This window comes from Schistocerca nitens, chromosome 9, assembly GCF_023898315.1.
Source record: "Schistocerca nitens isolate TAMUIC-IGC-003100 chromosome 9, iqSchNite1.1, whole genome shotgun sequence".
In the NCBI taxonomy this organism is placed as follows: domain Eukaryota; kingdom Metazoa; phylum Arthropoda; class Insecta; order Orthoptera; family Acrididae; genus Schistocerca; species Schistocerca nitens.
The window spans coordinates 209,985,765-210,010,533 of record NC_064622.1 but is presented as its reverse complement, the minus strand read 5'-3'; the positions used below and the strand labels follow the sequence as shown (position 1 = coordinate 210,010,533).

The 24,769-nt window shown below is 43.3% G+C and overlaps 1 protein-coding gene across 1 annotated transcript in view; it reads left to right on the top strand.

Annotated features, from left to right (window-relative positions):
• Positions 1–464: 464 nt before the first annotated feature.
• LOC126204114 (odorant receptor 43a-like) overlaps positions 465–24,769 on the top strand; it is a 47,226-nt gene continuing 22,921 nt past the window's right edge. The window contains exons 1-2 of the mRNA XM_049938529.1: positions 465–1,249; positions 8,772–8,871. Coding sequence (XP_049794486.1) covers positions 465–1,249; positions 8,772–8,871 — 885 coding nt within the window. The remainder of the gene's footprint in view (positions 1,250–8,771; positions 8,872–24,769) is intronic.

The following is a 24,769-nucleotide window of genomic DNA, read 5'->3' as shown; positions in this document are numbered from 1 at the left end:
TGCTAAATGCACAGGAATATGCATTATGCAGAAGAGCATATTTTAAAATATTATATTATTTAACTCCGGCTTCGATTAGCGTGTTCAGCGCAGTAATTTGGTAGTAAGGGCATTCGATTATTAATTGCGATTGACAAGTTACCTTAATCTATCTTGTATTGCTGACTTGCGAGTGAATTAATATATGAGTATCTACTAAGAAAGGCGACTGCAAAATGCAATAGCACTTCATTGTTAATTGAGTATGTATCTCGACCCCTCATATTTCGCCGTTTTTTATATATAGGTTACGCAGTAACCGATTGGCTCATGATAGTAGCAGGAATTATCGCTTGTGCAACATTCTTCGTCGGCCAGATCGCAGGGAATCTGCCAGATTGCAGAGAGAGTACTGGTATAGTGTCTCCCTGACATCCGACATCGCCAGTGGTCAAATCAGCGGTAAAGGGTGTAGGTACCTGGAGATGGCCTTCTCCTGGTCAACTAGTGGCCATTCCGTCCTCAAGCTGAACATCCGTCAACTGTGTCTGTTCGGGATGTGGCCACTGTGTGATTCACCGCTGTATAACTTCTACAGCGCCCTCGTATTGACGCTGGGCTTTTGGAACTGCATGGAAGGCGCTCTGGCCATCGGCTACAGCGGAGCTGATCTTGAAGAAACGACGTTGGTCTTGGCCAACTCGTTCACGACCTGCAGCGGACTCGTCAAGGGCATACTGTTTTTGTGGGACAGGCCACAATATTACGCCATGGCGCAGCGTCTGAACGCGCTGGTGTGGGCACAGAGTGAGGCCTGCAGCACGGACACCACCCTGGCAAACATCTTCCAGAATTCGCGCAGACGTGCTGCCCGCATTTCGCTGGCCATGTTCCTGTTCCTCTTTCTCCAGGCAGTCGTGTGGTTCCCAATGCCGTTGATCGCACACCCGGGCGAACGTCGCCTTCCGCTCGTCCAGCACTACTGGGCCGGCAACAATACCTACTACGCGCTGTCGTACATCGTGCAGTGTTGCTCAGCAAACTACCTGGCCAACGTGAGCTTCGGCATGGACTGTCTTCTAGTAACTATAATGATTTTGGTGGCCGCGCAGCTAAAGGTCCTCACTATCCGTGTAGCAGCCCTGAGAATGGAACAGGCCGACACGGAACTGGGAGTCAAACAGCGTTTGGAGGGTCCACCTGCTGTGTATCAGGACAAGCTGTACAAAGATTTGTGCCTCTGTATTGAAAACCATCAGCAAATTCTTCGGTACGTAATATATCATTGTATGGGCATTTAATAGACGAAATGTGGACAACTTACACTAAGAAGCGACAAGCAGTGAGGAATAACTTTTTTTAAGACTCCACAACGCTCGACTGGATCATCTGTTTCCTAAACCTATCATTCATTCTATTGTACAAATGTTCTCCTTGATATTTTCACATACTGTCCTAAGTTTTCAATCTCTTCATGTCCATTTTCCCATTATCCTCCATATTGGTGCTTCGCCGCCCCTTTCCCCGACCCCGCCTTGTGATTTTCCCAGTAGCGAGCACAAAACTTCTGTGCGTTCTAGGAGACGTCATGCTGAACATGGTGAACTGTATTCTTACGATAAAGGTTACGAAATAATTGTGTTCCTTGTGTTCATTACTGTACCCCGTAATGAAGACAAACTTTATGGGATGTGGGACTTGAACAGAGAAATTCAAATATTTTTCAGCTCTACTTACGATATTGCTACTACGTTTACTACACGTTGTAATATTCGAAAGGATTTTCGTAAGTGCAGCTGGTAATTCTTCCTTAAAGGGCAGCTAGTTCTGGCATGATTATGACAAGTACTACGATACTCAAGTACAAGTACTTCACCTGAAAGCTTTTGCGACTTTGATTTGTAAGAATGTTGCGAATATGGACAACAGTCGGCTGTGTAGTAGAACGACGAATGAAAGTTTGTGCCGGACCGCGACTCGAACGCGGATTTGCCGCTTATCGAGAGCAGTCGCGTTACCGTTAGACAATCCATGAACGCTTCACGGCCAACTCGAACTTCCATGCGTCATGAAACCTACACTCGTACATCCAATATGTATATTGCTGTATAGGGGAGACACTTTAATTGAATGTCGCTTGCCGGCGTCGGTGGGTAAATACGATACCGCAGTGCATGTTTTCAGCAGTAGGACGCGATGTATCTGGGATTTTTTCCATAAATTGAACTAAAGCTCAATACTTCTTCACTTCAGTGCTAATCGAAAACAGCTGCTGCTCCTTTTTTCCCCTCTTCTTCTTCTTAGGTATGTTAGTGTGATCATTGTGTTCAGCCAAATACGTAGTTCCTACAAAATCCTATTCTTTGATGTTCATGTGATTTGCATAATTAATAAACTTTGAAAACGGGTGGTCGATTGTCATTTATGTACGTAACCGTGGTGTCCGATCATTCAAATTGTTGCCTTGTTTTGGGAACAAAGGACCGCAGGTTTTGAGACTTTACCGGAGAGTCATTATCTATCGCGTATTCCACGGTCGGTGTGCCTCCATCCCGATACCCTGGTGGGAAAACGCTTTACTGAGGGCGACCTCAGTTCGTTACACTTTGCACACCTTAGTTCTGGTAACTTAAGGTACCAATAGCATCTGCGTTTCTAGACATGCTTACGAGACAGCTGGCGCAATACAGCGTAATAAATACTGGTACTGATAGCATCTAGGCCACTAGGGATAAAGCTATTATCACACAAATAGTATTCAGAAAAAATTCAAATCAAGCCCCTGGCATAAAGTCATATGTTTTCCCTGTTTTATCTGAAGTACAAGAGCTGAACGGCAGAATACCTCCTTTAAAATAATTACGTCAGACCTCGTCGGTAATGATAAGTTAAATCCTAATGGTCCTCATTTCAGTAACATAGAGAAGATAGTATCGACGCATTTATTAAAGACTATGTTATTTGTCCATAGATTGTTTTGGGTTAATTTCTAAATTTAAATGTGAAAAGGAAGGAAGTTTAGTCAACATATAACTAATAGCTGTGTACATGTAATTACACGCCAACATATTACCTCTACGCTATATGGTGTCGATACAGTGATTTTCTTCCGCGATATAACATAGCAACACAGGAACAGCAACTAACAGCCGTTGCAACACTATTTAGTTTTCCCATTAAAGTACCTAAAACTCTGTAAAATACTAACGATAGTTATCGCGATCGAAATGAGAAGATTACAAACTACAGGTCTCTTCACCGTGTTTGCTGTAGTACTAAAGCATAAACTGACACAGGGTACCTTTCTTTCTTTTGAAGTCGTCAGTCTTCTGACAGTTTTGATGCAGCTAGCCAAGGTTTCATCTCCTCTCTTAAATTTTTCATCTCAGAGTAACAATTTGCAAGTTACGCGTTCAATTATTTCCTGCTTGAATTCCAACTCTCACTCTTCCTCTACAATTTGTAACCTCTACAGCACCCTGTAATACAATGAAAATCATTACCTGGCCTGTTAACGAATTTTTCCTCTTCCAGCCAGTGTTTTCCATGTATTAGTTTTCCTTGACTATTCTGTGGAGAACCTACTCATTTCTTAACTTACAAAACCAACCAATTTTCAACATTCTTCTGTAGCCTTGCATTTCAGTTGCTTCGAATCTCTCCTGTTCCGGTTTTCCCATAGCCCACGTTTCACTACCATACATCGCTGTGCTCCAAACGTACATTCTCAGAAATTTCTTTCTCAAATTAAGACCTATGTTTGTTGGACTTCTCTTGTCCACGAATACTTTTTTTGAGCGCTAGTCTGCTTTCTATGTCACTTGATTCGTCCGTCCGAGGCTATTTTTCTGCCTAGGTACCAGAATTCCATAAATTCATCCACTTCGTGATAACCAATATTGATATTAAGTTTCTCGCTCCTCTCATTCCCTCTACTTCTCATTACTCCCGGTTTCCTTCGATTTACTGTCAGGCTTCTGACAGCTCTGATGCGGGTAGCCACGGATTCCTCTCCTCTGGTGCCTTTACCTTTCCTGAAGTCAAACTGATCATCTAACATATCCTCATCTTTCTTTTCCATTCTTATGCATATTATTCTCGTCAGTAAGTTGCATGCATGAGCAGTATAGCTGATTGCGTGGTAATTGTCGCACTTGTCGGCTCTTATAATCGTCGGCATTGTTTTCCCGGAATGTTTTCCCGAAAGTCTGATTGCATGCCGCCAGTCCATACATTCTACACACCAACGTGAATAGTCGTTTTGTTGCCACTTTCTCCGATGATTTTAGAAATACCTATATTGTGTTATCCATCCCTTGTGGCCTATTTGATCTTGACTGGCTCAAAGTGCTTTTCAATTCAGGCTATAGTCCTGCATCCCCTATCTCTTCCGTATCGACTCCTGTTTATTCTTCTGCCGCTAGACAAGCCCCCTCTTTACCCCCCCCCCCCCCACCCCCACCCAAATAGAGGTCATCAATGTATTCTTTCCACCTATCTGCTCTCTCCTCTGCACTTAACATTGGAATTCACGTTGCACTCTTTATATTACCAGCCTTGCCTTTAATTTCACAGTAGATTTTTTTGAGTCTTCGATATGCTGAATCAGTTATTTCGACAAATCATGTAATTTTCTATTTCTTCATTTTCTTCATGCAGCAATTTCGCCTTAGCTTCCCTGCACTGCCTATTTATTTCATTCGTCAGCGCATTGTATTTCTGTATTCCTTAATTTATCTGAACATTCTTGTACTTCCTTCTTTCATCGATCAACTGAAGTAGTTCTTTTGTTACCCAGGGTTTCTTTGCAGTTAGCTTCTTTGTACCTATATTTTTCTTCCAAATTCAGTGACTGTCTTTCCTAGAGATCATCATTCCTCTTCTACTATAATGCCTCCTGAGCTATTCCTTATTTCTGTATCTATACCTTTAGAGAATTTCATGTGTATCTCGTTGTTCCTTGGTACTTCTGTATCTATACTTCAGGCCACACTTCATCCCTACTAAATAGAGATCTGCACTATTTATTTCATTCCTAAGTGACCTGTATAACGTATTGCAGCATTACCTTGGTAATTTTTGTACTTCCTTCTTTCGTTCGATTAACTGGAGCGTTTATTCTGTTACCCATCGTTTCTTCACAAATTACTTACCTTACATTTGACCGTCCATATTCTATCATTGCCGTTTTTAGAGTTATCCATTCCTCTTCAACTGAACTGCGTACTGCGATATTCATTGTCACAGTGACTATTGCTTCAAGTGCATCCCCTCGTTCCTTAGTATTTCCGTATACCACTTCTATGGACACTGATTATTCCTGAGTAGTCTCTTAAACTCAGCTTTCTCTTCATCATTACCTAATTGTGATCCGGGTCTGTATCTACTCCTGCTCCTGCAGCTATCAATCCAATGCATGATTTCTAAATCTCTGCCTGACCATGTTTTATCTGACTGGAATATTCCCGCACCTCCCAGACCTTTCAAGTATACCTCCTCCTCTTGTGATACTTGAACAAATTATTCGCTATTAGTATGGGAAGTATATAGGTGGAGCACAGACGATGAAGAATCATTTCAGGAATGACACGGGCCAGAAAAGAGGATATCCACTGACGTAAGCGACTTGGCAAAAGGAATATTGTTGTGAACTGGCACGTAAAAACGTGTCACCTAGTCAGATGCATGGCTTTTCTTCTTACACCAAGTTGATTGCTGTGTCCGGAGACGCCCTCATCCGACCGAACAACTGGTATCAATGTAAGCCTCACCACATACACAGGCAGTTGGGGACAGAGTGCATTCCCCTAAGCCTTCATGGTAACTGTGGCAGCAGTAGCAAAGACCATGACAGCGTTGAACTACTTAAACAATGGCATCTTCCTCGAGAATAACTCTCTGTGTCCCAGAGTCACAACCGTGCTACACTGATTGAATGTGTATAGCGACGAACACATGTTGATGGCTTGGCAACAGAATTCGCCTCATGCGAAACTGATGAAATACATCAGGGATGCTATCAGGTACCACCTGCAAACCGATAAACCACCGACCCACAATTTAACGGAATTTCTTCACCTATGAGTTGAAAACTGGTGCCACACACCTCAAGAAAGCTATCAAGAGCTTGCTGAACCAATGACACACAGAATCGCTGCTGTAATGATTTCAAGAGGTAAACCAAGCCGCTGTTAAGAAATGATTGTACATTTTGGCACATTAGTGTATGTAAATACGGTTGACAGAAGGAAAATGTGACCTAACATCAAATGCATATGCATTGGCATACCACAAAGGTAGCTATTGCTTGAGAAACTCACACTTGCCCAAACGTGAAACTTAAACATATGAATTAAACAGTACTCTAGGCAGAATATGCCATTCACATTCCAAGAAGCTAAACTTCATTTTTGCGTTGCTTGTGGTCATCAAAACGAAAAAGTGTCCTCCTCCCCCTCCCACACCATACACAGGAAATGCTTATGACATGAATTTATAGGTTAAACAGCACTTGTGAATGGTCGACCTCTGTACCACAACTGATGTTACACACAATGGATCCCCAATTTAAATATTTCACCTAGCTTATTGAGATGCACATTCTTCACTCAGCATAAAGAAGGTGACAATCTCTCTTTGATCTGGACATTTTCCAGAAGTTTTATACATCAGAGTTATTTGGGTAACTTTGAGCATGCTATGGCCATTACATTTTTACAACATTCAAAGCTTGATGCATTTGATGATCCTGAAACTTCAGGAAATTCTTTTCACTTTCTCTTCGCATCTCATCTACAACAGAACTATATATGCTAAACATACATCACTATGTTAAAGCAAAACTTGAAACATCTTACTCCACTTTTCGGTATGTTATAGCAAAAATTGTAAAAAATTACCACATACTTCGAAATGTTACAGAACATTTGTAATAGATTACTCTGCATAACAGCAGTATCACACAAAACTGTAACAGATGCTTCCTGTTACAGCAAAATTGTAATAAATTACCACATGCTTAGCTATGTGATGGGAAAATTGCTCCCACACATCACCATGGTTAGACTAACATATATGTGTCAGACTAAGGAAGTTTATACTTCGTTTGGCAAGCTGCGACTTCTTCCACGAGACAAAATTCTTAGAGTCCTGATGCCACATACACAGTCAGTACCCTACCCATGATGTTAAAGCAATGACCACCATTACTGTGACATCATCATGACATCTCAGACATGTCATTGACCAAGACCATATGCTGTCACAATCCAAGATGACGAGTATTATGACATCACACTGGCATTCACTTCAATGGTTGCTAATATACTGCACTATTATTGGCTGTTTCGTTTCCATGACTGGTGCAATGACCATCAAAATAGCAGGAAGGTCTGTGCTTAGAGAGTTCACATCTATGTTAGAGGTGCCAGTTTTGATGGAAATGTGTGTGTGTAAATAACATTGTGACAGCTCACAAGAATCATGTTTTTCACAAAAAGTTTGGACACGGAAATACTTAATTTGTCAGCTGCGTCTTACACCAAGTGTGGTACAGACATGAAACTGTGGACATACCCAAGTGTTGCTTAATCTTTAAGTTCATAACATAATCATTTTGGTTGGGCGCTTTTGTGTGTGTGTGTGTGTGTGTGTGTGTGTGTGAGAGAGAGAGAGAGAGAGAGAGAGAGAGAGAGAGAGAGAGAGAGAGAGAGAGAGAAAGAGAGAGTGAGTGAGTGAATGAGTGAATGAGTGAGTAAGAGAGAGAGAGAGAACGCTGCCGACAAAGCTTATTTATTTTAGATGGGGAAAGAATCGAAGTTACATTTTTGATCAACACCTTTGAACAAAGACCACAAAATTTTGTTGTTACAAATACTTTTCAACATGGCCAAGAAGACATCTTTGTGACTATCTGTTTCATATTAATGGCTGGTACAGTAGTAAGATGTTACTAATTCTTTCATTTTTAAGAAACACGTGTGGTGTATTGTTTTTTGAGTCACAGCTAAAGGAGGCATGGATTGCAACATCAGCGGTAGGGCAATGATCTGGTCACGTGATGTCACAAATGTAAACAAAATACTTTGGTAAATTGGTACTTATATTACTTACATATCATGTAAACGGACACAGTCAACACAATTTTAATCATACCAGCTAACAAAGGAACCCAGTTCAGTGGCGTTAGTACCGTTGCTGTGATGTGATTAAACTGCAGACAATGTGATCAAGTTCTCCTGATATCCTGAATAAAGTCACTGAGAAACACCGTTCAAAGAGGATGATCCTTCTGTAGCAGTAAGGCAGATTAGTATTCTACCTCTAGAGACATAGTCACTTTACTCTGACCCATGTGAGAAGCGATCAGGACAAAACTTCGTCATAAAGCACTGTCCATCAGGCACTGCACCGCAGACGACTGATTACAAACTTAGAATCTCCCTGTAACTACTAATACATCTAAATGAGAGCAAAAGAAGCAGTATACTTTCAGATGAACAGTCCTGAAACTAACCTTAAATTATTTATGGAAATAATGTGGGACTTAAATCAGGATGACAAGAAAATGGTTTCATATGAATTCCTTAGCACGCTGTCTACTGCGATATCACTACGCTACTTCACATTGTGAAATTTAAAATCAGCAACTCCATCATTGAAAGACTCAGCCTGAAATCTCAGAAGGTCTCTTCCCCTAGAACATAATTCTTGCACAAGGAACGGTTTGCTTAGCGTAATTGATTCATTGAAATGTGTGTGTTTTTCTCAAACAATATTTTTTTCTATTCCAGGTTCGTCAAAGACCTGCAACGTGTAATGAATACCATTGCAATGACCCAGTTCATCTTCAGTGTCCTCGTTGCGTGTGTGGCCCTATTTCAGGCAACATACGTAAGAACATTTATTGTGTTAGAATATTAACAATCTTATCAGGTATGTGGTTCTGTATACATACTCGGTTGTATAACAAATCCTGTGATACAGAGTTTCTTAATGGACGATATCAGGGAACTTATAAATGAACTTTTGTAAGACGTGCGTGCTGTCTAATATTTCAGTTTCCTTACTTTTAGGAAAATAAAAGTAACGACCCATCCAGATACTCACGCTCGATAGCACACTGCTTTCGGGATTCGGGAGAATGCACTGCCCCCAGATGGAAATTACCCACCGGATTAACGACGAGGATCGGTATGACAGTCAGCCTGCATGTGGACTGTAGGTGGTGCCCCACATCTGACTATGTGAAATTCGGTGACAGGATTCGTGAGGCACCTCGCCTCACCGTTATGACGAACTGCACTGTTTTACTGTCTGTTAACACAATGTAGCACGCAGAGAGATGAAATGCTACCAATTTATTGTCTACAGGATGAAACAGAAAAACCAGCAGAGAGAATGTTCATCATCATAATTTATTGCAGATACAGAGGCCATTTAGGCCCCTGGCAGAAGACAAAAATATACAAATACAAGACATACATAGAGTATAATGAAATGATTAACTCATCGAGTCCACGAGTCATGACAAAACAATTGTAACACCACAGAAATTTATTACAAATGTTTGCCCATTTACTTCTGTCTCGTGCTTCTCCAGTGCTGGCTGTTGGATCCGCTTCTTCCAGGGTCACTAAGGACCTGCCCCTCCACCTTTTCAAAATTGTCTGTACGGATGGTGTTCATTGTCGACGAGAGACTACCGTATACTTTTTTTTTCCTTATCATTGGTCAGTAACTCTGTTTTGCTCGCTTCTAGCATAAATCGAGAAGTAACTGTTGTCACCTCATTCAGAGTTTCGCCGACAATCACATCATCTCCAAACGCAAAGATCGTATCACTTCCAATCATCTCAATCACCCTATTACGGCCAAGCGCACGTCTCATCTTTTCCACCGCTATGTTGAACAGAAGTGGTGAGATAGAATCGCCCTGTCTCAGCTCGTTCTTAACTGTGAAAGGTGTCGACAGTTGATTTGCAAATCGTACTTGGCAACTTGATCCGTCGTAACTAGCTACAATCAGCCTAATGCACTCCTCGGAATGCTGCACCTCTACATTATCTTGCAGAGGGCGGTCATATACCTGCTGGAAATCAATGAACGTAAGGTGAAGGAATCAGATTCATAAAACTTCTCCACCATTTTTCTCAATGTGAAGATGTGGTTGGAGATTGAACGTAAAGCGGTAAATCCACACCGATACACTGCCTACAATCCCTTCGATTATTAGTTATAAACGACTTGGCATTAGAATGCCAGCGAGATCCCTCGATAAATACGTCCTTTTGTGACAGTTACTTTTTTAAAAATCGGGCATCCGATTGCCTTTTCCCAATCCTCGGGGATCTCCTCTCCTGACCGTATTTCGGCCAAAAGCTGTCTGAGACTTTCAATTACCGCTTCCCCTCCGTACCGAAACAATTGCACACTTATCCCACTGCCGCATGTGGAGCCTTATTGTTTCTGAGGTCCTCAAGGATGGTTCTTATCTCATTCGATGTTGGCTCAGAAAATTCTTATTTTTTCCATTTTATTTTCTCCAGTTCTTTTGGTTCTACCTGATCTTCATGATTAAGTACAATGTCAAAAAGTCTTCAGCAGGCATCTGCTTGCTCCACTGAAGAAACCACTCTTTCCACATCATCCGTTAAAATTGAAGTTTGCGGTCTATAAATACCTCTCGCAAATCTTGTTGGCAGAAAGAAGGAACGGTTTGCTTTCCTTGGCTCGTCAATTTGCCTCAGTAGTGTTTTACCATATTCTCAGTTTTTCTGCCTTATTATTCTTTCAGTCTTCTTTCCATCGTGAATCCTAACTTTGTGTTATCAGTGGGACTCTTCAGCCATTCTAATATTCTTGCCGTCTAGTCTTCATCGTCTCCTTATACTCGTCATCAAACCACAGCTTTTTCATTTGTGTTGGTAGTTGTACTTGCACTTCGAATGATAGGCGGGTCATAATGTTTTCTTAATAACAACGTCTCACTAGTTAATTTGCAAGCATGTCTTTGTCATCACGAGCCACCGCTTCATTTCACTTTCGCCATTTGGTGGACAGTTTCACTCGCAGTTTCAGGATCACTAGAAGATGGTTGGAATTCGTAACAGGCCCGCGAAATGTCCTTACCTGTCCAACACACCCACGGTGATTCCCACCCACCAATATCTGATCAATCTGATTTTTAGTCATCTGGTGATATCCATGTGATTTTATACATCGCTTTGCGAGGGAAACACCTGCTGCTAATATTCATTCTTCTGTAGGCATCAAACTTAATCAGTGGGATATCATTTTCATTGTTTTCCTCATGTAGACTTTCTGGCCTGATAACAGGCTCATTTACCTCCTCCTTCCCAGTTTGTGCATTAAAGTCTTCCAAGACTAGGGCGGACTGTATGTTTTGGTAATATATCCACGACTTCCTCCAACACTACATAAAAGTTGTTTTTCACCTCATCTTCTACGTTCTCTGATGGTACATGGCAACTGACCACGCATAATGTTACTGGTGATCAGTTAATCTCTTTTGTTTATCTGCTGCTTTCAATAAACTATCGAGAACACGCTATTTAATATACACTGTAGTAATAAATATAATTTACCACTCATTATGATAACATTACGATAAAGCCTTTTTTGATAAAACAAACTGCCAATTGTAACGAATTAACAGGGTAATACGCACTTATGGTTTCGAAATGATCTGTGTCTGTGTTCCGTCCACAGTGACACTCAAGAAGCGTTACAGGACTACCATGAAAGTTTGCAATTGCAGTAGTACAAATATGTAACGAAATACAGATAATGAACCATTCAATACCACAATTAAATCAGTACGACTGACTGAAACAGAAAAAGCAGACCCTATCAAGTATGCTGTTCAGAAGGTCTACAGAGCACAGAACCAATGTAGTGACAAAACATATGGGGGATAAGTTGTCTTAGGATTTATTTACTGATAGTCGATCTGCCTGCATGTGGCTCTTTCATAGAAGACGTAAAAATCTTGTCTGCATCGAGATTAGATCCGAAAACTGACGCAGTCTTCCGCTTGAAGGGCGAACTTTACCCCTAAACTAGCTTATAATTGCGTTACACAGCGCTCCGTTGTTGTCCCAATGATGGCTAAGACGAGGAGAATTCGCATTGTAAATGACGAAGTAAGCTGCAGTTAGTGTCCGAACGGGTTTCCTCGACCCAAAAACAGAAATATCTACTTTAGTGTCATCCCGTAACGGAGAGTAATTCTGAATATATAATATAAATGACAAGAAAGTATCGAGTGAATATACCAGGATAATCTCAAGAAGCCAGAAAGTAAATCGACAGTCACCCAGTAGTCAGACGTATTTACAGCGTTGTAACTTTCCATTAGACTAGCGACAGAACAGACATCACACCCTTGTTTTGATACAGCTACTGTAAGTATCATCTTTCAAGGGAGAGACGGACTCTAGCCGCACTCGGACATCGAAACAACTCCGAACCGCGCAGAATTAGCCCAGCGGCCTTAGGCGCTGCAGTCATGGACTTTGCGGCTGGTCCTGGCGGAGGTTCGAGTCCTCCCTCGGGCATGGGCGCGTGTGTTTGTCCTTAGAATAATTTAGGTTAACTAGTGTGGAAACTTAGGGACTGGCGACCTTAGCAGTTAAGTCCTATAAGATTTGACACACATTTTTTGAAACAACTCCGCGGTGAAAATTGAAAATTTGTGCCAGACCGGGAATATTTTATTCGAGTTTCTGTAACTATCATTGCCCCTAAAGCGTGGTTACGAATAATATTCAGATGCCCCAACTATAATTCAGACATTACAAACACAGAGCAAGGGAAATTATTTATTTTTATCTAGGCGGTTCTCCTCCTCAGTAGCTTTTGTGTGTATTTTTGTTGTACTGCGTTTAGCGAACTGCTAACAAAAATCTCATACACCGGAAGTGATTTCCTGGTTTACCATCACGAGATGCTGTTAACTTTTATGAGTAAATAACATTCATTTTAATATTATACAGGGTGTAACAAGAATGTATGGCACAAATTGCAGGACACTTTCCTCACAAGTAGTTGAAGAAATTATGTTATATGACCATGGATCTGGAAATGCTTTGTTTGAATGTTGCGTCTCATTTTCTCCAACTCATTAATCACGGGAAACACACAAGAACAGAACGTTAGGATCATGGGGAATATGTACTCTTAGTGACGTCTGGTTACGTGTCCCTCTTGCCATGCAACGTACGTCATTGCTTGTTCACTGGTAACATCAACTATTCCCGCGACCAGTGCGACCGATGCAAGCACAGGGGTTACTACGCAGAATTTATCACAGACTTGCCTCCCGTAATGGAAGTGTACAAAAATGCAGAAATGGCAGGTGCCCATTTGATGTATGGATTAGTAGACGGCAACGGCGGTCGCGCTCAACGTTAGACCGGGAGAGATTTCCAGGACGAAGGTGCACTGAAACCACCGATCGTCGCGTAAGTGAACATGGGGCATAAAATCCTGATACTCGCGACCAGGGAAGGCCAAAGAGGGCGAGCGTACCGCAACAAGTGACGGCAGTTTTTCATGCGATTGACGATCCTATTGTTAGTGCAAGTCATGTAGCTGCAACACTGAATGTTTACCACATGACTATCTGGCGAGTGCTATACGAGGACCCGCTGTATCCATACCACTTACAGTGTGTGCAGGCACTGCATACAGCTGATTTTCCTGCACCGGTACTCTTCTGCAAATCCATTATTCTTCAAAGTGTCAATCCTGATTTAGTGCACTGGTGCTGTTTACAGACGAGGTGTCATTTAACGAGATCCGATTGTATATTCTGACAGTCGACATGTTTGGGCAGGCATTAATCCTCACGCAACTGTTGAAGCAAGTTATCAACAAAGATTTTCTGCCAGTGTACGGGTCATCATCCTTGGTGACTGGTAGGGACTCACTTTCTTCCAACCAGGCTCAACGGAGAAAGGTATCATAATTTAGTAGAGAATTTTCTACGTGATCTGTTAGCAGATGTGCCTTTAGCTGTGCGACAAAAACTTGTGCTTCACCCACGATCGATCAGCGTCTCACTTTAGTGTTAGTGTACGTCATCTTGTAAATACCAGATTCGGTGCCGGCCGCTGTGGCCGAGCGGTTCTAGGGGCTTCAGTCGAGAACCGCGCTGCTGCTACGGTCGCAGGTTCGAATCCTGCCTCGGGCATGAATGTACGTGTTGTGCTTAGTTTAGTTAGGTTTAAGTAGTTCTAAGTCAAGGGGACTGATGACCTCAGATGTTAAGTCCATAGTGCTGAGAGCCATTTGAACCATTTGAACCAGATTCGGTGACAGATGGATAGGTAGCGGTCGACCAGTAGCCTGGCTTCCATGCTCTCAGGGCCTAAATCCACTGGACTTTTATTTGTGCGGCCATTTGAAACCTCTTTTGTATGGGACCCCAGTACAAGGTGTTCAGAGTCTCCATGCCCGTACTGTGAAGGCTGCGAAACCATACGCAGTACTCCAGGGGTACTTCAGTGCATCCGAGATTCACTACGAAAGCGGTTTGATGCATGTATCAACGCCAACGGACTGAATATTGAATATCTCCTGTGAGAAAGAGTTGCATGTAATATGCTGGTGCTTTCTGTTCGTGTGTGCTTCCCATGATTCATGAGCTGGAGGAAATGAGTTGTAACACTGAAACAAGCAGTTTCGAGACCCAAGTTTATATAACATAATTTCTTTGTCTACGTGTGAGGAACGTGTCGTGCAATTTGTGCCTTGCATTTTTGTTATACACTGTATACATGGAAAAAAATTTCCCTTATGTAATTTATCTGACGTCCAAACGGGCAAGATCATTTGCTTTTGGGGCAAAACTGCAAGCATTTATTTTCGAATTTCCTAAGTTTGTGAACAGTTCAAGTGCCACCGTGGTTAAAGTATACCGTCCATGGAAACATGGCGTTATGCCAAACCGTCGCCGAGGTAACTGTTGCGCACCACGGGCCATAGGTGACTAACGACGGCTGCGGAGACGTGTAAATGCGAATAGACGTGCAGCTGCTGAACACCTGACAGCCCAGATCAACTAAGAGGATACCAACAGTGCCTCCTCAACCACCGAAAGCTAATTTTGCCGCGTATTGACATCCGCCGCAGGCGCCTCGTTCATGCACCCTTGCCGACTGCCGTTCATCGGTGATGAAGGTTTAAATTTCACGTCAGTACCACAAGCGGACACCCACTGAGTGGTAACTATCTATAGCCTATGCCTTGTACTGCGTGAAACATATGAAAGCGAAGGGTCGGGGCAGGACGACAGAGCGTTGTGGTCCTGGGAATGTTTCCGTACCATTCCCGGGGAGACCTAGTCATTCAGAAAGGCACAAAAGTATCAACACTGTTACGTATTCATTAATGGGTACCTATACACCCCTACATACCATTTATTTTTCGTTGGCACGATGGAGTCCACCAGCAGGACAATTCGATGTGGCTCACAGCTCAGTGTGTACGTGCATGGTTCGAAGAGCACCAGGATGAGGTTACTGCAGTCCTCTGGCCACGGAACTCGATGGATTTAATCCCAATCGAGAATCTGTGGAACCAAGTGGACTAGGCTGTTCGTGCCATGGATCCTCAACCGGGAAACCTTGCGCAGCTGGCCACAGCACTGGAGTCTGTATGGCAACACACCCCTGTCCGCACCTTCTAGAACCTCACCAACTCTCTTCGACACATCTCGTAGCAGTCCGCGCTGCAAAATGTTGTTGGCCATGTGGTCACACTTATGTGACTGGACACCATAATACAGGGTGTATCATAATTAATAGCGTAAACGCATTCAGCTGAAAGTACACGATACTAGAAGCAAAAAAAGTCTCAGTAAATATAGGGTCGAAAACGCATACCTTAAGAGCTACTAGCAATTTTTCATCTTTGATACTGTGAAGCAAATCTCTTCTACTGCAAACTCTTTGCTTTCCGCAGTTTGGGAATCAGTAGTATGGACCAAAACAAGAAAAAATCTCCAGTAAACGTTTGCTCTAAAATTCACTCCCCTTAAAAGTTATGAGCAATTGTTCATTAGAAGAGTTTTGTTTCCAAGTAGCGAAGAAGAGCACGTGCTCATATCTCTTAAGGTGTGCGTTTTAGACCACATGTTTACTCGACATTTTTTTCTTGGTTTGGTCCACACTACCATTCCCAAAATATGGAAAGCAAAGAGCTTGCAGTACATTTGCTTCGCAGTATCGAAGATGAAAAATTGCTTGTAGCGATTAAGGTATGCATTTTCTACCCTATGTTCACTGAGACTTTTTTGCTTGTAGTATTCCCGTGTACTTTCAACTGTATGCGTTTACGCCATTAATTATGATACACCCTGTATACTACCGCAATTAATCCTGGATGCCTCAGAAATACTACGGTGGCATTAGGTTTCATACACTAAGATTACGTCATACTTACTCGTATTCCGTGGAATCTGACTTTGTGGACTTTTTTATTCTCTCTATTAGTCTTTCTTCCTGAAATTATACCCTTGCTGATGTTTGCGCTGACAATGTAGTTTTTTAATTGGGGATTGTAACGCACCAAGTCTGGGATGATGGCAGTACTGGTGGCGGACACTTCCCCCTGCGACCTCGAGTTACCAAAGCTTTTGAAATGACGACACTTACCTGAGTAGGGACGATTTTAAAACGGAAATACAGACGTGTTGATCGAGTTTTCTAAATGAAATATATAGTTCATTTCATCAACCTATTTTCATCTAAAGTTACTGCGTTACCAATGCTTAAATTTTTCAGGTTATTCTTCGGCGTTGTAAAGAGTAGGGTGTCTAAATTTCTTTAGCTAACCAAGAACCGATGAGCAGCTTTATCAGGAGACGAGTTTATGTGTGCTGGATCTATTTTAAAAGTGTTATTAAGTCTTTCCAACAGTCTCCAGGATGGAATGAAAAGAATTAAATTTGTCTACTAAGTCAACCTGAGTCAAATCCGGCCACAAGTGCCGCAATATTTAAAATAGCAGTCTGTTTTCATAATTAAACCTCGATAATCCTCATAGAAATGTTGTGATGACGTAGAGGGGTCGTTAGCGTCAAACCACCTGGAAGGAAACTAAGAGCGTGATGCGCCAACTGTGACATACTGCACAGAAATTCGCGCCCACGCACACCTAGGCTAACCTCTTCTTGTTACTCTGATTCCTCTCTGAATGACGTTACATCCACTTGGAAAGCTCAGCCTTCGAGCGCATTTCCAGTTTTTGACGAAGCATTTATATTGTAGACGAATCATTAAGGGCAGACAATACTTTTCATCCCTTTGGTTTTTATAGAATGAATGACAATTTTGTTTAAGGATCACATAAACACATCACTGTCAGCACTGTTCCTTGTTTCTCATTCTTACCACAACTGCTTCATCTTTCACGTTATCAGGAGCTTGCACTACTGTGATTCACTTGTGTAACTGTTTTGGCTGCCTTGATTTCTGTTCAAATGTTCAAATGTGTGAGAAATCTCATGGGACTTAACTGCTAAGTTCATCAGTCCCTAAGCTTACACACTACTTAACCTAAATTATTCTAAGGACAAACACATACACCCATGCCCGAGGGAGGACTCGAACCTCCGCCGGGACCAGCCGCACAGTCCATGACTGCAGCGCCCTAGACCGCTCGGCTAATCCCGCGTGGCTTGATTTCTGTTCTTCGATCAATGGGAAAGATTGTCTTGCACAGTTTGCTTTTATGATCTGAAACTATAGGTTTTTCTTTGATCTTACGAAATCTGATTATAAAATGCGAACATACACAAACAGTGTTAGGTTGTCTCTTCATTTGTGTTAGTATGTATTAGAGGTGGTGCCAATGCAGGCGGTCATAAGGAAAACTGTATGCAAGAACATAAGATTAATATGAATGTTATTCATTAAAAAATGTTAATAGCTCCTTCCACTGAATGATTTGGTTTTAATTTGAGGTTCTTATAAGCAGAAAAAGAAAAATACCTACGGTAGCTACTGAGGAGGAGAACCACCATAAGAATTTCCCCAGCTCTTTGGTTATGATGTTTGAGTTGGAGTCGGTGGACATTATTCGTAACTAGACTTTAGTCACAAAACATAGCCACAAATATGTAGGTACAAATCATTCGCCTGTGCTAGATATTTTTGTTCCCAGTTGATTCTGCGGCAGCCGGCACCGGCACATATTCGAAGCGTGATCTTCCCCAGCGCCAGCCAGTAGAAGAAACGCGTCAACTGAGCAAATGTACAGGATGTGCATAAAGTCCACGAACACTTTCAATTATTTATTGCACAAGAACTAAACATTGTACAGATGTCATACATATTGCATTTTGAAGAGAAACACTGAAAGCTTTTTTTACAAACATTTGAACATTCGATATTCGAACCATGGGTGTGACCTGGCAGACGTCAATAAGTTAATCGACTTCTTGCCATACCCGTCACAGCATGGCATCGCTATCATTGAGCTTCTGCGATAGCTCCAATTTAAATGGTTTCATAGACAGCTTGTGTCGCAGGAATTTCCACACTGTCATTGGAGCCATTTCGAGTTCACAGGACGCACGAAGTACCGATGTCTTTGGACTCCTTATGACTGTCTCACGTACGCGTTCCACATTCACTTCACTCACACCTGAACATGGGGGACTGATGACCTTCGCTGTTTAGTCCCCCTTAAACATCCCAACAACCACCACCACCACACCTGAACATCTGCTTCTCTTTGCCAGGCACCATCAACCCGTCGTAACGAATTTGTTGTGCCAGTGGTAAATGGCCTTCCTTGTTGGTGGCTTCTTACCATACTTGGGTCTAAACATCCGATGAACAGCTGTAGCATACTTTTTTTTATCGAACCCCAACACACAGAAAGCTCGCTCCGCACCTGAACTCGCCATGTTTGCGACTAGCGCTGATTAGCGGCAAATGACCAAACTACGCTGTGGCGGTATACATGAAAAAAACTTTCTGGGTTTATCTTCAAAATGATAAATCTATGGTATCTTTCCAATGTCTGATTCTTTTCCAATAAGTAATTGAAAGTGTTCCCGGACTTTATGAACACCATGTATTCTGCCTGAAGTGAGCCTGATGGAGAATTGGCCACATTGTCGAGTATGTTTGGGAACTACGTGATCGTCGAACTGCTTCCTGGACTGTCTCAGGTTATCCTGGAGAATTCACTCTTCTCACTTAAGAGATGAGATACAGGTGGCAAGCCGGCCGAAGTCGCCGTGCGGTTAAAGGTGCTGCAGTCTGGAACCGCAAGACCGCTACAGTCGCAGGTTCGAATCCTGCCTCGGGCATGGATGTTTGTGATGTCCTTAGGTAAGTTCTAAGTTCTAGGGGACTAATGACCTCAGCAGTTGAGTCCCATAGTGCTCAGAGCCATACAGGTGGTAAAGTTGCGTTTTTGAGTCGAAGAAACTCATTCCAGCAGAAATTGCAGCTAACTTCTTCATTTACGTTGCGACTTCTTGCCGTTAGCCGTCACTGTGACAACAAGGAAGCACAGTTTGACGCAGTGTATGTTGCTTAGTTGTAACGTATTCACTCTTCCAGTAGAAGGCTGCGTTAGTTTTCGGTTATAGTGTCATTGGGGACTAGATTTGACATCTTCTGTGAAAGAGCAACTTGCAGACAGATCGATAATCAGTAAAGACATCCTAAGACAACTACTGCCTCATAAGTTTTATCGTTAATTTTGTTCTGTAACTTGCAGATCTAGAGGTGCAAAATTTGCTGAATTGCACACTGAATAGTGCTACTGAACGGTTTGGTATCTGGATTCCGTTATTTACTAATGCTCTACAGACTTTCGCTGTAGTCCTGTAACCCTTCTTCAGTATGACTGTGGACGGAACCAAGACAAATGTCGTGGGCGCTGATGACCACGCTGTTTAGCGCCCGAAAACCTCAAACCACACACACACACTCGAAGCAGAAAATGCTTATTATGTTACTAATCCGTGAATATTTGGGATATTTTATTTTATTATAGAAAGAAATTTTGCGTAACGGTGTTGTAATTCATTAGTATTAGTGCAGTATACGCTAAACAGCGATTCTTCGTTAATTTATTAAACACGACAGATAAATGTAAGAGATAAATTAACCGTCAGCGATATATTCTGCCACAATAACTAAGACATCTTGAAAACGCACGGATAGTTTTTCGACTTCGCGCCTGTAATTTATACACTCCTGGAAATGGAAAAAAGAACACATTGACACCGGTGTGTCAGACCCACCATACTTGCTCCGGACACTGCGAGAGGGCTGTACAAGCAATGATCACACGCACGGCACAGCGGACACACCAGGAACCGCGGTGTTGGCCGTCGAATGGCGCTAGCTGCGCAGCATTTGTGCACCGCCGCCGTCAGTGTCAGCCAGTTTGCCGTGGCATACGGAGCTCCATCGCAGTCTTTAACACTGGTAGCATGCCGCGACAGCGTGGACGTGAACCGTATGTGCAGTTGACGGACTTTGATCGAGGGCTTATAGTGGGCATGCGGGAGGCCGGGTAGACGTACCGCCGAATTGCTCAACACGTGGGGCGTGAGGTCTCCACAGTACATCGATGTTGTCGCCAGTGGTCGGCGGAAGGTGCACGTGCCCGTCGACCTGGGACCGGACCGCAGCGACGCACGGATGCACGCCAAGACCGTAGGATCCTACGCAGTGCCGTAGGGGACCGCACCGCCACTTCCCAGCAAATTAGGGACACTGTTGCTCCTGGGGTATCGGCGAGGACCATTCACAACCGTCTCCATGAAGCTGGGCTACGGTCCCGCACACCGTTAGGCCGTCTTCCGCTCACGCCCCAACATCGTGCAGCCCGCCTCCAGTGGTGTCGCGACAGGCGTGAATGGAGGGACGAATGGAGACGTGTCGTCTTCAGCGATGAGAGTCGCTTCTGCCTTGGTGCCAATGATGGTCGTATGCGTGTTTGGCGCCGTGCAGGTGAGCGCCACAATCAGGACTGCATACGACCGAGGCACACAGGGCCAACACCCGGCATCATGGTGTGGGGAGCGATCACCTACACTGGCCGTACACCACTGGTGATCGTCGAGGGGACACTGAATAGTGCACGGTACATCCAAACCGTCATCGAACCCATCGTTCTACCATTCCTAGACCGGCAAGGGAACTTGCTGTTCCAACAGGACAATGCACGTCCGCATGTATCCCGTGCCACCCAACGTGCTCTAGAAGGTGTAAGTCAACTACCCTGGCCAGCAAGATCTCCGGATCTGTCCCCCATTGAGCATGTTTGGGACTGGATGAAGCGTCGTCTCACGCGGTCTGCACGTCCAGCACGAACGCTGGTCCAACTGAGGCGCCAGGTGGAAATGGCATGGCAAGCCGTTCCACAGGACTACATCCAGCATCTCTACGATCGTCTCCATGGGAGAATAGCAGCCTGCATTGCTGCGAAAGGTGGATATACACTGTACTAGTGCCGACATTGTGCATGCGCTGTTGCCTGTGTCTATGTGCCTGTGGTTCTGTCAGTGTGATCATGTGATGTATCTGACCCCAGGAATGTGTCAATAAAGTTTCCCCTTCCTGGGACAATGAATTCACTGTGTTCTTATTTCAATTTCCAGGAGTGTATGTCGGTAGTAGTTGGTCGTCGATGTGTTAGCAGACAGTAAAGCTATGCAGTTCGCAGTTCCACATAACAGTAAGTAGAGACGTCTCGCCAGTTCTGCTATCGAATGTACACACGCCCCACTAATATTGCATGCATGCATGCCCGAAGGACCATTGCATCGTAATTCGCAATAATATAGGCACTGCAGTATCTTTATCCCTGAAAAATTCCTGTGCAATCTTCTCGTATTGTGGTTGCGGAAATTTTTCTCTGTAGTGCCCAGTTGCTCCGTCATATACTTTATCTTGGTTTGCCTAGTGTGTTTTACTGCCTGTTTTCTGGAGTCATTAAAACGATATAGGTTATCCGGGGATTTTTTGCTGTTATATTCAGGGAAGGCTTCTTCGCGTCTCTCCAGTGCATTTTTACAATCTGGGTCCTACCACGGGTGTTTCTTCCATGGTATCAGTTCTTTTGTTTTTTGCTCGATCTTTCTATCTAATTATTCCCATCTTTTGCTTGTTGTCCTTCCAATTCCTGCTTTATGTTGGATTCTATGACCTTTATGGTGTCAAATTTCTCTACGCGTGTTCTTTTTTAACGGATTTTCTTCGGTGTTAACTTAGATTTGATTTGAGTTAGCTTCTTGTCTGAATCAAAATTCACGCACCATGTTGCCCAGAATTTCCCTTTCGCTTTGGGGTCTTTATTGTTATTTCCACTTCCCCATTCATGGAAGAGTCTACATTGGTCATGGCACATTATTTGCTTGCTCACTGTAGGTGCATTGTCATTAGCCTGTTGCTTAACCGGCCGGAGTGGCCGTGCGGTTCTAGGCGTTACAGTCTGGAACCGCGTGACCGATGCAGTCGCAGGTTCGAATCCTGCCTCGGGCATGGATGTGTGTGATGCCCTTAGGTTAGTTAGGTTTAAGTAGTTCTACGTTCTAGGGGACTGATGACCACAGCAGTTAAGTCCCATAGTGCTCAGAGCCATTTTGAACCTGTTGCTTATAAGGTTGAATTCTCTGGTTGAATTGGTTATTTTCTTGTATACCATGAAGGCCATGCCCATTAGTGCAGCACCACTGGCTCTTCGTCTTTCTGTCTTCCGCTTGAAAAATACGGTAGTTTGCATTATCGATTGTGTATTCATTTGTTATGGGTGTGTCCTGCAAGGCAAATGTCCTTATCAGACTGTTACCAGAGAAGCTGTAGAAGTAGTGGTTCCTGCTTCTACTGCAACAAACGAGCTTGTTAGTTACCGTCAATCGCAAAGAGAGACTGGTATCAGCCAAAGAGACATTTCGCGTATTCCTCTTACACATACATATATTACGCGTTTCAATTTTTTCTACTTCGAGAGCCACATGGTAGTGATTTTGGACATTGTTTTCAATATCATCAATGCGGACTCCTGCAAGACAATAATTCTGCGGAGAAAGTGATATTTACTGATGAGGCCACGCTGGCCGGAGTGACTGAGCGGTTCTAGGCTCCTCAGTCTGGAACCGCGCGACCGCTAAGGTCGCAGTTTCGAATCCTCCCTCGGGTATGGATGTGTGTGATGTCCTTAGGTTAGTTAGGTTTAAGTAGTTCTAAGTTCGAGGGGACTGATGACCTTAGAAGTTAAGTCCCATAGTGCTCAGAGCCATTTGAACCATGTATTTAGTTAATCGATGACGAAGCGCGCACGAAAGTGTACTGAAGCAAAATGTTGTTCTTTTGAACATTCTTCTAAAACAATTAGCGTCAGGAATGTGACAGCGTATAATAATGTCTTCAATCTCTGCTTCGCAACGATTGGTTTCATTTACTTCATTTACTATTTTCATTTACGATTATTTACTGGGATGCAAATGACACATACATATTATAAAGCAACCAGAACAAGTAATTTAATTTTTATTCGGAAAATTTTAATGTTTTTATGACTAAGGAACTATACAATGCTAGCGTCAGATGTTCTAATGGATATCTAACCGTTTATTAAACATTATGGAAGGTAGAAAGGGAGATAGACAATGTGATGAAAAGTATCCGGACACCTGGCTGAAAATGACTTACAAGTTCGTGGCGTCCTCCAACGGTAACGTTGGAATTCAGTATGGTACTGGTCCACCTGTACAAAGGAGGCATTTGGCTTGAAAATGGCTTGCCCGGCGTTGGCCGATAAATTCAATATTGCAGTGCCGGATTCCACTCTCGCAGGCATACGTTCAGTCAGGTGCTGAAAGGTTTCTTGGGGAATGGCAGCCCATTCTCCACGGAATGCTGCACTGAGGAAAGGTACCGATGTCGGTCGTTGAGGCACGGCACGACGTTCCAAAACGTCCCAAAGGTGTTCTATAAGCTTCAGGTTAGGACTCTGTGCAGGCCAGTCCATTACAGGGATGTTATTGTCGTGTAACGACACCGCCACAGGCAGTGTATTGTGAACAGGTTTTCGATCGTCTTGAAAGATGCAATCGCCATCCCCAGTGGGAAGCAAGAAGGTGCTAAAAACATCAATGTAGGCCACTCCTGTGATAATGCCACGTAAAACAACAAGGGGTACAAGCCCCCTCCATGAAAAACACGACCACACCATTGCACCACCGCCTCCGAATTTTACTATTGGCACTACACACGCTGGCAGATGACGTTCACCGAGCATTCGCTATACCCACATCCTGCCGTCGGGTCGCCACATTGTGCACTGTGATTCGTCACTCCACACAACTTTTTTTCCACTATTCAATCGTCTAATGTTTACGCTCCTTACACTAAGCGAGTCGCCGTTCGGCATTTACAGGCGTGATGTGTGGCTTATGAGCAGCCGCTCGACCTTGAAATGCACGTTTTCTCACCTTCCGCCTAACTGTCACAGCATTTACAGTGGATCCTGATTCAGTTTGGAATTCCTGTGTGATGGTCTGGATAGATGTCTGCCTATTACACATCACGACCCTCTTCAACTGTCGGAGGTCTCTATCAGTCAACAGACGAGGTCGGCCTGTACGCTTTTGTGCTGTACGTGACCCTTCACGTTGTCACCTGACCAACACATCGGAAATAGTGGACCTAGGAATGTTTAGGAGTGTGGACTTTTCTCGTACAGACATATGACATAAATGACACCCAATAACTTGTCCATGTTCGAAGTATGT